The sequence below is a fragment of the Chrysemys picta genome, chromosome 2 (genome assembly GCF_011386835.1).
Source record: "Chrysemys picta bellii isolate R12L10 chromosome 2, ASM1138683v2, whole genome shotgun sequence".
Taxonomy (NCBI): Eukaryota; Metazoa; Chordata; order Testudines; family Emydidae; genus Chrysemys; species Chrysemys picta.
The window spans coordinates 43,729,331-43,742,895 of NC_088792.1; the positions used below are offsets into that span (position 1 = coordinate 43,729,331).

At 43.6% G+C, this 13,565-nt stretch overlaps 1 protein-coding gene across 2 annotated transcripts in view; it reads left to right on the forward strand.

The window, feature by feature from the left end:
* Positions 1-13,565, forward strand: part of CROT (carnitine O-octanoyltransferase) — a 109,253-nt gene that overhangs the window by 78,614 nt on the left and 17,074 nt on the right. For both annotated transcript variants that reach the window (XM_065586922.1, XM_065586923.1), the window contains exons 2-5: positions 176-299; positions 8,047-8,171; positions 12,407-12,588; positions 12,799-12,923. In XM_065586922.1, the coding sequence (XP_065442994.1) occupies positions 185-299; positions 8,047-8,171; positions 12,407-12,588; positions 12,799-12,923 (547 nt within the window). In that variant the 5' untranslated portion in view covers positions 176-184. The remainder of the gene's footprint in view (positions 1-175; positions 300-8,046; positions 8,172-12,406; positions 12,589-12,798; positions 12,924-13,565) is intronic.

The window sequence follows — 13,565 nt, forward strand, 5'->3', positions numbered from 1 at the left end:
CTGCCTGCCGTGCTTGGGGCGGCAAAAAACATAGAGCCGCCCCTGTCCCTACATTTCTGTAATTCTGTGTTTTACAATATAAGAGGCAGAAATCCAAGCAAAATAGATAAAAATGGAGTGGGGATATGTAAGCGTTCTATCTAATTCAGGCTTCATAATTACTATTTTGCTTCAGATCCACATCATGGAAAACCAAGTGTTTGAATCCTCTGAAGAGAGAACCTTCCAGTACCAGAATTCTCTTCCTTCACTGCCAGTGCCTACTCTTGATGAATCTTTAAAGAGATACCTCAATGCAGGTATAGCTGTTATAATCACTTAATAAACTTTTCTCTTTTAGAGAGGTAAAAAAAATTGTTGGAAATAGGAGTTTGTTTGCTTGTGGCTGCCTTTGTTTGTCCAGCATCCCCATATAAACAAAGATTTCAAGGCACTTTTCACATTTGTAATACATTTTTGTTACTGTTATTTATACAGCTCCAAAAGTCTGCTTGAGTCTTTTGAGAAATCTCACTTGGCAAGGCTCCTGCCCTAAAGAATTTACCATCTAGTAAACAAAATATCACAAAGGAAAAGATGACATATGAATGTGCTCTTCTTCTGTTTTATGCCAGATGGAATTGGCTGATGCATAAGTCATAGGCCTCTATTCTGTCAGACTCTTATACAGTAACTCCTCGCTTAACGTTGTAGTTATGTTCCTGAAAAATGCTACTTTAAGCGAAACGATGTTAAGCGAATCCAATTTCCCGATAAGAATTAATGTAAATGGAGGGGTTAGGTTCCACGGAATTTTTTTTTCGCCAGACAAAAGTCTGTGTGTGTGTGTGTGTATATATATATATATACACACACACACACACACACACACAGTATAAGTTTTAAACAAACAATTTAATACTGTACACAGCAATGATGATTATGAAGCTTGGTTGAGGTGGTGAAGTCAGAGGGTGAAAGAGGGTAGGATATTTCCCAGGGAATGCCTTACTGCTAAATGATGAACTAGCACTCAGCTGAGCACTCAAAAGTTAACACGTTGTGAATGTAGCCTCACACTCTACAAGGCAGCCTGAATGGCAAAGAGACACACACAGTGTGTGTGTGTGTGTGTGTGTGTGTGTGTGAGTGAGAGAGAGAGAGAGACAGACAGACAGACAGACAGACACACACCAGTGGCGTAGCCAGGTTCTAAGTGTAGGGGGAGCAAACATAAAAAAGGCACCCCTCCTTGGCTCCTCCTCTGGCCACGCCCCCGGCTCCTCCCATTCCCCCCCCCCCCAGATTATCCCTGGGGCCCGGCTCAGGACTCCTGCGGGCTTCCTGGGGGTGCAGATACCCCCGTGCCCCCACGGTCCCGGGAGAGTCTCTCCTGCCCAGCCCGCTCTGCAGATGTCCCCCGCCAGGCTGCGCCGCCCAGCCCGCAGGGTCCCGGCTCCAGGCTCCTGCGCTATGCCAGGGCCCCCCGTCCAGACAGTGCAGCCTGCACCCCTGCCCTGCGGGCCCAGCCCCGGGGAGCCCCTTGCCCGGACCCCCCAGTGCAAGGCACCGGACCCCCGCTGCTCACCTTCCGTCTTGCTGCCTGTCCCTGGCCGATCCCAGCCCCGCGTCGTGGGAGGATCCCGGCTCCGGCTCCGGCTCCGGCTCGTGAGTCGCTGGCCATGGTGCATTAGCAAGGGGCGGGGAGCACTTGGCCACCGAGCCCTGAGCCGCTGCAGGAGGTGGCTGCGGCGATGTTGGGGCCACACTGAGCGTGGGGCGCAATGGCCGAGGAGCTGGTCCCCTCGCTCCTCCGGCCGCGCCTGCCGCCCCCCTCCCCCCTCCATGGCTCCTCCAGCCACGCTGCTCCCAGCGCAGGCCCGGCAGGTGCTGCTTTTGGAAAATGTGCTGAGGGGAAGCGGCTGCTTCCCCTGCACCCCACTAGCTACGCTACTGCCGCACACACACCCCATGTGTATGAGAGAGAGAGACGTGCATTGCCTCTTTAAGTACTCTGGCCCCACTCTAAGTACACTGCCTTTTTAAGTAGATCAGCAAGTTGAGACAGCAGCTGCTGCTGCCAGCAAACTCCCTCCTCCTGAGCCCTGTCCTGTCTCTCCCTCTCCCCTTCCTGCTCTGTGGAGTTGAGGTACAGGAGCAGGGGGAGAGGGACACTTTAACATTAGCACCCCTTTTTTCTCCCTGCCCCCCGCAGAGCAAGCAGGAGGCTCCCAGGAGCAGCTCCAAGGCAGAGGGCAGGAACAGCACATAGTAGTGGTGGGAGGGACACCTAAACTGCCCGGCAATTGCTAGCCTGCTGGGCAGCTGCCACACAAGGAACTTAGGGGAGCGGGGAGCTGATTGGGGGGGATGCTGGTCCATCCTGATTTCAAGTCCCCACCAGCTAGCTCCAACGGGCTGCTCTTTCTGCAAGTGGTGGACAAAGCAGGCAGCTGCCAAACAACATTATAAGGAAGCATTGCGCAACTTTAAACGAGCACATTCTGTAATTAATCAGCAATGAAGCAACATCCCCCAGGATGATGTTAAGTGAGGAGTTACTGCATAGTAAACAGGTCACAGATATAGGAATGAGCTGTCTATATGTGGTTTCTTTCTAAATAATTCTGTCCTTCCTTAAATCGCACCCAGAATTCTGAGACTTCTGCATTTTTCTTTGCAACTACTGCAATTTCTCCTGCTAACCCACCGGTAATGGAAAAACTTTACTTGAGCAACTGCCTTGGAGGTGGGGCTCTGACAGCCTTACCTAGCTAGAAACAAACATTATGCCGTAATTCCTAGATCCACAGAGGGATCAAGTACTGTGACACTAAGCATTGCAAAGCCTAACTTTTAGACACCTAAGAAAAATCAGAGGAACTACAGTGCAATTCACAGAACTTGCCTTAGGTGACTAGGTTTTCTATAAAATGAATTGAGAGAGACACACCTTGGAATGGGATCCACAAAAACTAGGTAATAGGAGATGCCCCTCCCCTCTCAGGAAATAGGTGACTCTCTGCAGCTTGGACTTAGGTAACAATCTCTGCTTGCAATCCACGGCTGGGAACACTTCTCTTCAAGTCAGGTGGCTTAAGAGTCTAAGCCATTTCTTGTGAGAATAAGTAGGATGTAGGAGAAACAGGTGGTTCAGCTTCCCTCTGCTTGATGGAGAGAAAGGATTTGAACAGGAATCTCCCACACTTAGCTATGATATATACTGATATGGGTCTCCTTCAGTGTCTCCTGTTGAAGCTGTTCCACTTTGGATAAATTATTAGATTCATCGGGCGAGAGAGAGAGAAAGAGAATGACATTCTAGCCTGGAGGCGGGGGGGGACCCAGAATCCAATTCCCCTGCTCCATTCACTCTTTCATTATTTATATACAGTAGAACAGCTGCAAAATAATGAGAGCAGTTGGAGTGGACCCTGGGTCTCCCACCACCCAAGCAGCTGCACTAACCACCATGGCTATAGAGTCATTCATTCTCTCTCTCTCTCCCCCCTCACCTCCCTAACTCTAAGTATTTATCCAAAATGAAACCACTTCAATAGGAAAAAGAACAGGAGTACTTGTGGCTTCAATAGGAGACATTGAGAGAAACCTATATTAGAATATCCCATAGCCCAGTGGTTAGAACACTCTCCTGAGAAGTTTGGGAGGTCTTTGTTCAAATCCTCTTTCTCTCTCTGTCTGAGATGGCTGTTGAACCTGGGACTCCCTCATCCCAGGTGAACACTGTATCCAGTGGGCTAAAAGTTGTAAGGTGGGTGGTGATGGCACCACCTCCTCTGGTGGCTGGATTTGGAGTGGGACCTGATCTGGTAGGCGTCTTCTGAGCACACCTACTGGATTGGGGCCCTCGGATGAGATAGGCTGAAGCCTCTCTCACCCCCAGTTCATAGATTGCACTGAGGCTTTGGGAGGAGATAAGCATCTGCATGTCTAGAGTGAGGCAGCAGTGTCTGTGCTCAGAGGCAGAAACTTAGGCACCTAGGGAACTTTTACAGCAGAAATGTAGGAACTGAGCAAGGTTAGATAGTAGCTGAACAAGAGTTTTGTGGATTGCAGTGGTGCCTAAAACTCAGACTTAGGCCTCCATGTATCTTTGTGGATCTGTGCCCAAATCCCCAAACACACTTTGCATCCAATTCTGCTCCTACTGAAGTCAGTGGAAAAATCCCAGTTGGCTTTGTGGTTGCAGGATCTTGCCTCTTATGGGTGTGTCTTTCCTGCATTGTTAGCTCAAGCTATGAGTTTTGTCCCTAACCTGACTCCCATCCATATAAACACACAAGTTTCTAGCTCAACTAAAGCAGTGCTTTAAGCCTGAGCTTGCCAGCCTGTTGGGGTATGTTTACATTGCGTTGTGAACCCGAGACTGTGGGACCCAGGCTTGTGGACTCGTTGTTTCCAAACTTGTGCTTGAGTGTTCATACTGCATTGTAACCCTGGTTTTACAATTGCTGGACCTGTGTCTTTTAGCCATGCTGATACATCCAGGCTGCACTACGCAGACTTTCTGACGCAGGTCTGCGGCTTAAGCTACATCCACACTACAAAATGATAGGGCTTGGACCTGAGTCACAGCGGGACTCAGACCCTGACGTAGTTCTCTAGCAAGGGTCCTAGGACCCAAGCCAGATTGATTTGCGTGTGAATAGAAGTGGGCTTGGGATCAAACCTGAGTCAGAGCCTGGGCTTAGTATGCAGTGTAGAGACACTCACAGGGTATGTCTACAGTGCAATAAAACACCTGTGGCTAGCCCGTTAGCTGATTCAGGCTTACCTTCCCCCTTCGGCGTCCCAGAGCCTGGGCTTCGAGCCTAAACCTCTACACTGCAATTTTATAGCCCCACCAGCCTGAATCAGCTGACTTGGGGGCAGCCACAAGTGTTTTATTGCAATATAAACATACTATCAGAAGGTGGGCTGAAGTTATAGTGCTACTGATGATCTAGCTTGTAAAGCAGTGGGAATGCTGCTGCTCAAGTTACAATTCGTCAGCTGCTATTGCAATCATTTTACTAATCAAATCACTCTATGTAGCTCAAATGTTGTTTTGCTGTGTGGTCACCTTCACTTGAGCTAGGGTAGCTTGAGTGGAGTAACTTGAGTATACTAACTAAGCTGACTGTTGCAATGAAGACAAGCCCTCGGTTGCTACGGTTAATTGAGGGCATATCTGTACTACAAATGCTACAGCTGCAGTGATCCAGCTACACCACTGTAGTGTAGGTAGACACTACTGCAAAGGAAGGGTTTTGCCTGTCACTGTGGTAAATCTACCCTATCGAGAGGTGATATTAGGTCGACAGAAAATTTCTTCCATCAACCTAGCTTAGTCTACACGGGGGGTTAGATCAGCTTAACTACATCACGTAGGGCATGATTTTTCACAGCCCTGAGTGATGTAGCTGGGCCTACATAAGGTTTAAGTCTAAGGCTATTATGTCACTCTTTTTGATGCAGAGCGCTAAATTAATGGGTATATTGTTTAAAAAAAAATTGAAGTGTCTCAAACATTTGTTTGTGTCTCAAAAATAACCCCACTTTAATTCTAGTGAACTGAACTACAGGGAGAAAATAAAGATGTGCTGTGATTGTGGACAAATTGTAACATAGAAGAATTGCATACTAAAACTGAATTTTGGAAATCAAATCTGCCTCTCCAAATTAATAAATAAACTGTACCTGAATGAATTAAAGCTCTCTCAGAGTGTTTGCACACTTTTGCTCTTGAACTGTATATGCAGTGTAACTTGACAGGTCTCAACATTATTAATGAGGTTAGTTCAACTATTTACCCTCACACTCACAGGTCTGTAGTGTAGACATAGCCTTTGTAAACAAGAAGTTACTTTGGCAACCCCATAAGAAGTATATACATACACACAACAGCACAGGCTCATGGTTAGCCAAATGGGATACCCAAGGCTTGTGTAGTGTAGAACATCTAGTTTCTCTGAAAAACTTTGTCCATGCTGCATTAATGAAAAATCACCTTCTTAGATGTAGGGATAATTACCAAGGAGAGATCAGTTATTACATTGGAAATCTGTCAGATCCCATGCTACCCAGTGCAAATTCCAAGATACCCAAAATATGATGATTGAGAAATATGATTTAGCAACCCATATGGATAGATGTTTGGAGAAAGACTCCATTAGACCAAAATCCTGCCTTCTACTCCCACACAAGGATTGACCTTTTTTCCCTGCTGCTAGGAACATAGTAGAAAATTCAGTCTAATCACACAAATAGATAAGTGTCAGCAGACCATACACCACTGTTCTGTGCTCTAGAATAACTTGTACGTGAGACTATGAAGCATGAGCACTATGTTTGTCAAATGACAAACCAGATAAAGGAATATATTGTATAAAATATAAGTGAGGGTGTTACACCTTTTGTAGGGGTGAAAACCCTACAAAACAGAAATATAAAAAGTTTTATATGAAGACATAAGAATCTTTCCACACACACATTGAAATTTTGAAAGCACCAAAAAAATAAAATAAAATGCAGACTAAATTATACAAAACTGAAAAAGAATGCCAGAAAATATATTGGACCCGACCATTATAGCTATATTTTCATTAAACATGTCTTATGAACATACAAGTAAACTTGGAAGAGTATTAGCCAATATAAATGGTCATGCAATCTCAAGGGTAATATAGGGATCTTACTTACAAAAGCAGCAGCCTTGCCCAAAGTATTCCAGAAGTATTGAGCTACTAAATCAGGAGAGCAGAGTTGGACATCCACTTTGTACTCACTTCCCTCAGGTGTAAATGGCTACAAAAGATGTAAAACATTGGAGAATAAGGCCCCTAGATTTTAACCAAGGAGGTTTTGTGATGAGAAGGAGACTATCAGGAACCTAAAGAGGTTATCTAATTTGATTAATTATAAAGCCTACCTATGGCTGCTAAGAGAGTATGAACAAAAAAGATGGTCCTTGCCCCAGAGAGCTTTCCAGCCTGAGTATAATATCCAACAGATGATACAATACAGATGGAGGAGTACAGGAAAACAATGAGACGGTATTGGTCAGCATGATAGGCAGTGGTCTCAGCACACCTGTTATCAAATTTTTTTAGGCATCATGGCAAAGGAGAGTTTGAAGGAGGAATTTGAAGCTGGATAATGAGGTAACTTTGCAGATGTTTACAGGGCGTTTCTCCCAAGCATGAGGGGCAGCAGTGGAGAAAGCATTAAGGTGCTTGTTTGAAAGTTTAACAAGGGGGCAATGGAGGTTGGCATCAGTGCCCAATTGGAAGTAAGTATCTATCTAGAAAGTGAATAGAGATGACAGGTTGGTTGGGGCTAAACCAGTGGTGGGCAACCTGCGGCCCGCAGGCTACACAGGGTGATCCGTTGGCGGGCCCCAAGACAGTTTGTTTACATTGACCATCCGCAGGCACGGCCGCCCGCAGCTCCCAGTGGCCGCGGTTTGCCGTTCCCGGCCAATGGGAGCTGTGTGAAGTGGCCAGCGGATTATCCTGACGGGCTGCGCGCGGGCCGCAGGTTGCCCACCACTGGGCTAGACCATGAAGGGCCTTGAAGGTGAAGACAAGTAGCTTATGTTTGATGCAATAATGTGATTGCTGTGTGTTTCTTAGCTGTGTGGCCTTACCCAGTGTATTAGGCTGGTACTGTGCCCACAAACAAAGTAGAGACAAGTTTAATTAGTGAACGAGTTTCATGGGAGCTGCGGAGTCACAGAACTCCATAGTATCTACCAGCTTAGGTCCTAAATATTTCTGTTTTCAGTCTCTGATTTGATTTAATCTCTTATTTGATATAGTGGGCCTTTTGTATCCACTCTTATTTGAGAAGAGTGATAGTCTTATTTAACTTACATTTTTTTAAATGTATTTTTACATTAAAATTTCCTAGAACTTACTCTGGCCTTTTTAAAATATATTTTTCTTCCAACAAAGACCTCTGTATTTATTTATATTAAAAATTTCACTTGGGGCCTGTCAGCTTCAGGGTCTGCATGGTGGGGAGTTGATATGGATCTGTATTTATATACATTTTTCTTTTTTATAGTAAAACCATTCCTAAATCAAGAAGAATATCAAAGAACTGAGGACATAGTAAAAAAGTTTGAACATGGGATTGGAAAACTGTTGCAGCATAAGTTACTGGAAAGGGCTAAAGAGAAGAGGAATTGGGTATGTTTTGAATTATGATTTATTTAAGGTTGTAAAATATTTCCTATGTGTTTCTCATACATCTTGATACATCTAGTTTTCGGAGTATAAGACATCAGTATTTTTGCAGAGAACAGTCAGAAAGTGAGATAGTTAGGGCCTGATCTTGTGAAGTGCTGGGCTTTAGGCTCAACCCTTCCTTATTCTTGTTACATAACTTTATTATGTGAATAGGGTTAATTAGAAGAATAATGTTTTCAGGGTCAGGCCAAACCTTTACATATGAGACCCAGTACTATTGACTGAGCAAAGACTACATATTTTAATAGCGAAACAAACTGGAAAAGGAGGAGGAATCTATGAAAATAGAGTGTTTTGTTGAACATTTTTATATTTATGAATTGTTAGAGGCCAGTTTTATTACTCGTTTTGTTATGTCTGGTTCAATAAACAATCACATAAATAAGATTACAGCAAACAAGAACTTAGATTTAACTCAGTTATCTTGAGGTATCATATTTTGCCATATTGCACAGGCTGAAGATGACTCAGTATTTGTATTGTGATAGTGCTCAAATGCCCAAATTTGCTAGACGCTGAAGAATACATCAGACAACACAGAGTAAAATTTTCAAAAGCAGCCAGGTGACTGAGGATCCTAAGTCCCATTGACCTGCAATGATTCTTAAGGCTTCTTTACATGGCCAGTTACTGCATGACAAGTCATGGTGTGAATCTACAATGCACCACCTTTCCACAGAAATAGCCTGCGTGGACACTTTCAATGAAAGTCCTGGAGCATGTGACAAGCAGGAGCACTGTAGAGTCACACTCTGGCTAGCCACATAGTAACTTGCTGTGTAGCACCTTTAAGACTAACAGAAGTATTGGGAGCATAAGCTTTCGTGGGTAAGAACCTCACGTCTTGCATCTGAAGAAGTGAGGTTCTTACCCACGAAAGCTTATGCTCCCAATACTTCTGTTAGTCTTAAAGGTGCCACAGGACCCTCTGTTGCTGTTTACAGATTCAGACTAACACGGCTACCCCTCTGATACTTGCTGTGTAGGTGAGCCCTTAGGCCCCGAATTGTCTAAGTCATGTTTGAAAGAGGAATTTAGGCTCCTAAGTCATTTAGAAACTTTTGAAAAATTTACCCATGGTCTGTGCCCCAGAGAGCATACATTCTAGTCTCTTTCTTTTTGTGAAGAGCAGTAATACATGTGATGGCAATCTGACAGTCAGGTGGCCTTGCAAAAAAGAAAGAGAAAAAGGAACTACTAGTAAATTTCAAACACTCTTTGGAATTCATGAGACTGTCATCAATCCCAACATGTCTATACTTACATTATCTCAGAGCAGGTATTCTGACGAATTTTCATAGTGTGGAACACTGAACAGAGAAATTATATTTTGGACCATTTCCCCCATCACTAATAATCCCACCTCTTCTCCTATTCATGATTCATAGATTATAAAACCAGAAGGTACCTAGTCTGACCTCCTGTGTAACACAGGCCATAGAACTTCCCTGAATTAAATCCTGTTTGAACTAGATCATATCTTTTACAAAAATATCAAGTCTTGATTTAAAAATCCAGTGATGGAGAATCCATCCATACTTTTGGTAAATTGTCCCAATTGTTAGTTACCCCCACTGCTAAAAATCTGTGTTGTATTTCTAGTCTGAATTGGTCTAGCTCAGTGGTTTTCAAATGCATTTGATCACGCCGCCCCCCCCCCCCCCCCCCCCCCCCGGTGTATCCGTAGTAGTTTACACCCTCCTCCCCCCCGCCACACAAGTACATACAGTAGAACCTCAGAATTACGAATGCCTCAGGAATGGAGGTTGTTTGTAACTCTGTAATGTTCATAACTCCGAACAAAACGTTATGGTTGTTTTTTCAAAAGTTTACAACTGAACTTGACTTAATACAACTTTGAAACTTTACTATGCAGAAGAAAAATGCTGCTTTTAACCATTTTAATTTAAATGAAACAAGCACAGAAACAGTTTCCTTACCATGTCAAATCTTTTTTTAAACTTTCCCTTTATTTATTTTACATTTAACACAGTACTGTACAGTATTTTTTTTTTTTGTCTCTGGTGCCTGATTGTGTACTTCCGGTTCCAAATGAGGTGTGTGGTTAACCAGTACGTTTGTAAATCTGGTGTTCGTAACTCTGAGGTTCTACTGTATACCGATATATGCGGCTGCAGTGCTTCACTTGAATCAGTTTCAGCTTCTGTGTTTTTCACTTATTTTTTTTCTGTTGCATGAATGAGCCAACGATACATTTGTAATAAAAGCAAAAGCAAAACTGCAGTTGTGGTCCATGCGTACAATTAAGTGTGCACACCACGCCGTAGCAAACGGATTAATGTGCAGATGACAACAACTTTGTATAATGCAATGCAAGTTTAACAGAAATCTGTCAGAATGCACAGTGCCATCTGAGGACCTCAGAGGTCTATAGGAATCAGCTTTGTTAGTTATTCATTGCTGTGGGTAAAATGTGTGCAGTAAGTTTATTCCTCCCCCCCCCCCCCAAAGCTGCTCATGCCCCAGCAGAATACATTCTGCACCCCCCAGGGGGGCCCATCCCCCAGTTTGAGAACCTCTGCTTTAGCTTCATCTTTCGGCCACTCGATTAAACTTTCTCTGCTAGATTGAAAAGTCCATTATCAAATTTTTGTTCCTCGTGTAGCTGCTTATAGATTGTTACCCCTTAACCTTCTCTTTGTTGAGCTAAAGAGATTGCGCTCCTTTAATCTTTGACTATAGGGCATGCTTTCAGTCCTTTAATCAATCTCGTGGCTCTTCTTGGAGCCCTCTTCAATGTATCAGCATCCTTCTTGAAGTATGGACGCTAGAACTGGACACGGTATTCTAGTAGCTGTCGTACCTGTGCCAAATACAGAGGTAATACATTCTCCCTACTCCTACTCCTGTTTATTCATCCATTGCATTAGTCCTTTAATATCACACTGGGAGCTCATGTTCAGCTAATTATCCACTGTGACCCACAAGTCTTTTTCAGAGTCAATGTTTCCCAGGATATAGTCCCCCATCCTGTAACTAAAGCTTATATTCTTTGTTCCTAGAGGTATAAATTTATATTTGGCCTTATTAAAATGCTTATTATTTACTCATGCCCATCTTACCAGGCGATCGAGATTGCTCTGTATTAGTGACCTGCCCTCTGCATTATTTACCATACCCCCTGCAAACTGTTTTCTTCCTGGTCATTTATGAAAAAGTTAAATAGTGTAGAGCAGTGGTCCCCAAACTTTTTAAGTCATGCCCCCCTTGCCGCTAATGTAATTTGCCTGTGACCCCCAGGAGCCGCTGTCGGGGACTGAAGCTGCGGTCGGGGGCCGGAGGCCCAGGCCATGGCCATGGATGGTGCTGCAGCTGGGGCAGGCCAGGGGCCAAGGCCCCGGCTGGGCCGGGGCCAGGAGCAGAACTGCGGTCGGGGCCAGGGCTGGAGCAGAGCAGGGCTGGGTGGCTCTCCCCCCCCGCACCCTGTAGGGACTGGCATAGGTCCTGCCGTGCCTCCGCTGAACATTCCTCCGTGCCCCCATAGGGGGTGCACCTCATTGTTTCGGGACCACTGGTGCAGAGTCAAGAACTGATCCCTGAGGGACCCCACTAGAAACACACTTGCTCAATGCTTATTGCCTATTCACAATTGTATGTTGAGAGCTAGATAGAAAAGGTGGGTTAGATAATATGTCTTTTATTGACCAATGTCTGTTGGTGAGAGAGACAAGCTTTCAAGCTTACACAAAGCTCGTCTTCAGGTTTTCTTGAGACCTGTCAGTTAGCCAGGTTTTAATCCATATAATTTGTGCCATGTTAATATTGTATTCTAGTGTATTTAATCAAAATATTTTGCAATACCAAATCAGATATCTTACAGAAGGCTATTACATTAACACTTAGCTTTGTCAGCTAAATTTGTAATCTCATCAGAAAATAATCTCTGGCAAATGCAGCAGTCAACAGCTACAACTGGTTATAAAGAAAATTAATATTAAGAAAGTAATTAACGTAGCACCTGGAAATGTAATGTAGCTGTCTCAATACTCTCAGTAAGTGGTTCGTGGATCACTGGTCTGCCTTTCACAGTTCAGGAACCATTTCAGAGTATTAAAAAGTAACAAAAAATTAGATAGGTACAATAGAACAATCAACTGATTATTATAGAGCTATGCCTAAAATATATTGTGATGCTAATCTCTGTTCCTTTTCAGCTGGAAGAATGGTGGCTGAATGTGGCTTATCTTGATGCTCGCATACCAACACAAATATATTATAACTTTGGAGGCGCAGGCCCTTATCTTGAACACTACTGGCCACCAAAAGAAGGAACTCAAATAGAAAGAGGATGCATAGCTATATGGCATACCTTGAAATACTGGGAAATAATAAGAACGTAAGACATTTTAAAAAAATATAATTGCTTTTAAATATCCGTGTACTGTGCATGCTTACAGTCATGAACAATATGGGACAAGTTCTTCCTTGGTGTAACTCCACTGTACTCAGGGATGAATTTTGCCATATTTTATTTGTTGATGTATTTTTCACCTCATGCTTAAAAGTTAATCGGAACCTATGCTTTTGTATATTCTGTTTACTGCAGGGAAAAATTGGTTGTGCATAGACATGGAAATATGCCTCTGGACATGAACCAATTCCGAATGCTGTTCTGCACTTGCAAGATTCCAGGAATTACTAGAGATTCTTTAGGCAACTATTTTAGAACTGGTAAACATATGCAACTTTCCTAGGGTAACAGACAACTGATTTTATGTTACAGGACTAAAGTGTGGCCATGTTAATCATGAAACAAACACTATATTTTTGTCTGTTTTAAAAACCTGCTCTAGCTGAAGAGCATTTTGATTAGCTATACATTGGTGTTATAGGGTAGCTAATCTATGCACTCTGTACATCTCACAGCTGAGGTGATGCCTCTGTTGCACCTTCTAAACTGGTATTTATCTTTATAATTGGGTTGGATACAGACAATATAAAGGAATCAGGCCAGATACAAATAAAGGGTTAAAGCATCAGGAATGGACTAACTTACTTTAGCCCTCATGCCCCTTTTGGTACAATATTTAGTGCTTCCTTCTTGCTGTTGAATGAAAGGGGCTATTTCAAATTATTTGTTTGCAGCTTAGTCACACTTACATATGCCAGTAGTAAATATGCGTGCCGTGTATTGTAAAATTACAATATGGAGTTGTAATTCCTCTCCCTATCCCTGTCTCCATAGTCCCCTTTTCAGGGACATACTCCCCATATGTTCTGATATGTTTCCCCCTCCTCCCAATTCTCAGCTTCCCATCCAGCTCTCACTTCTGTCTTTTGTAGAAGTCTACCTGCCCCAGTGGTCCTGTAATC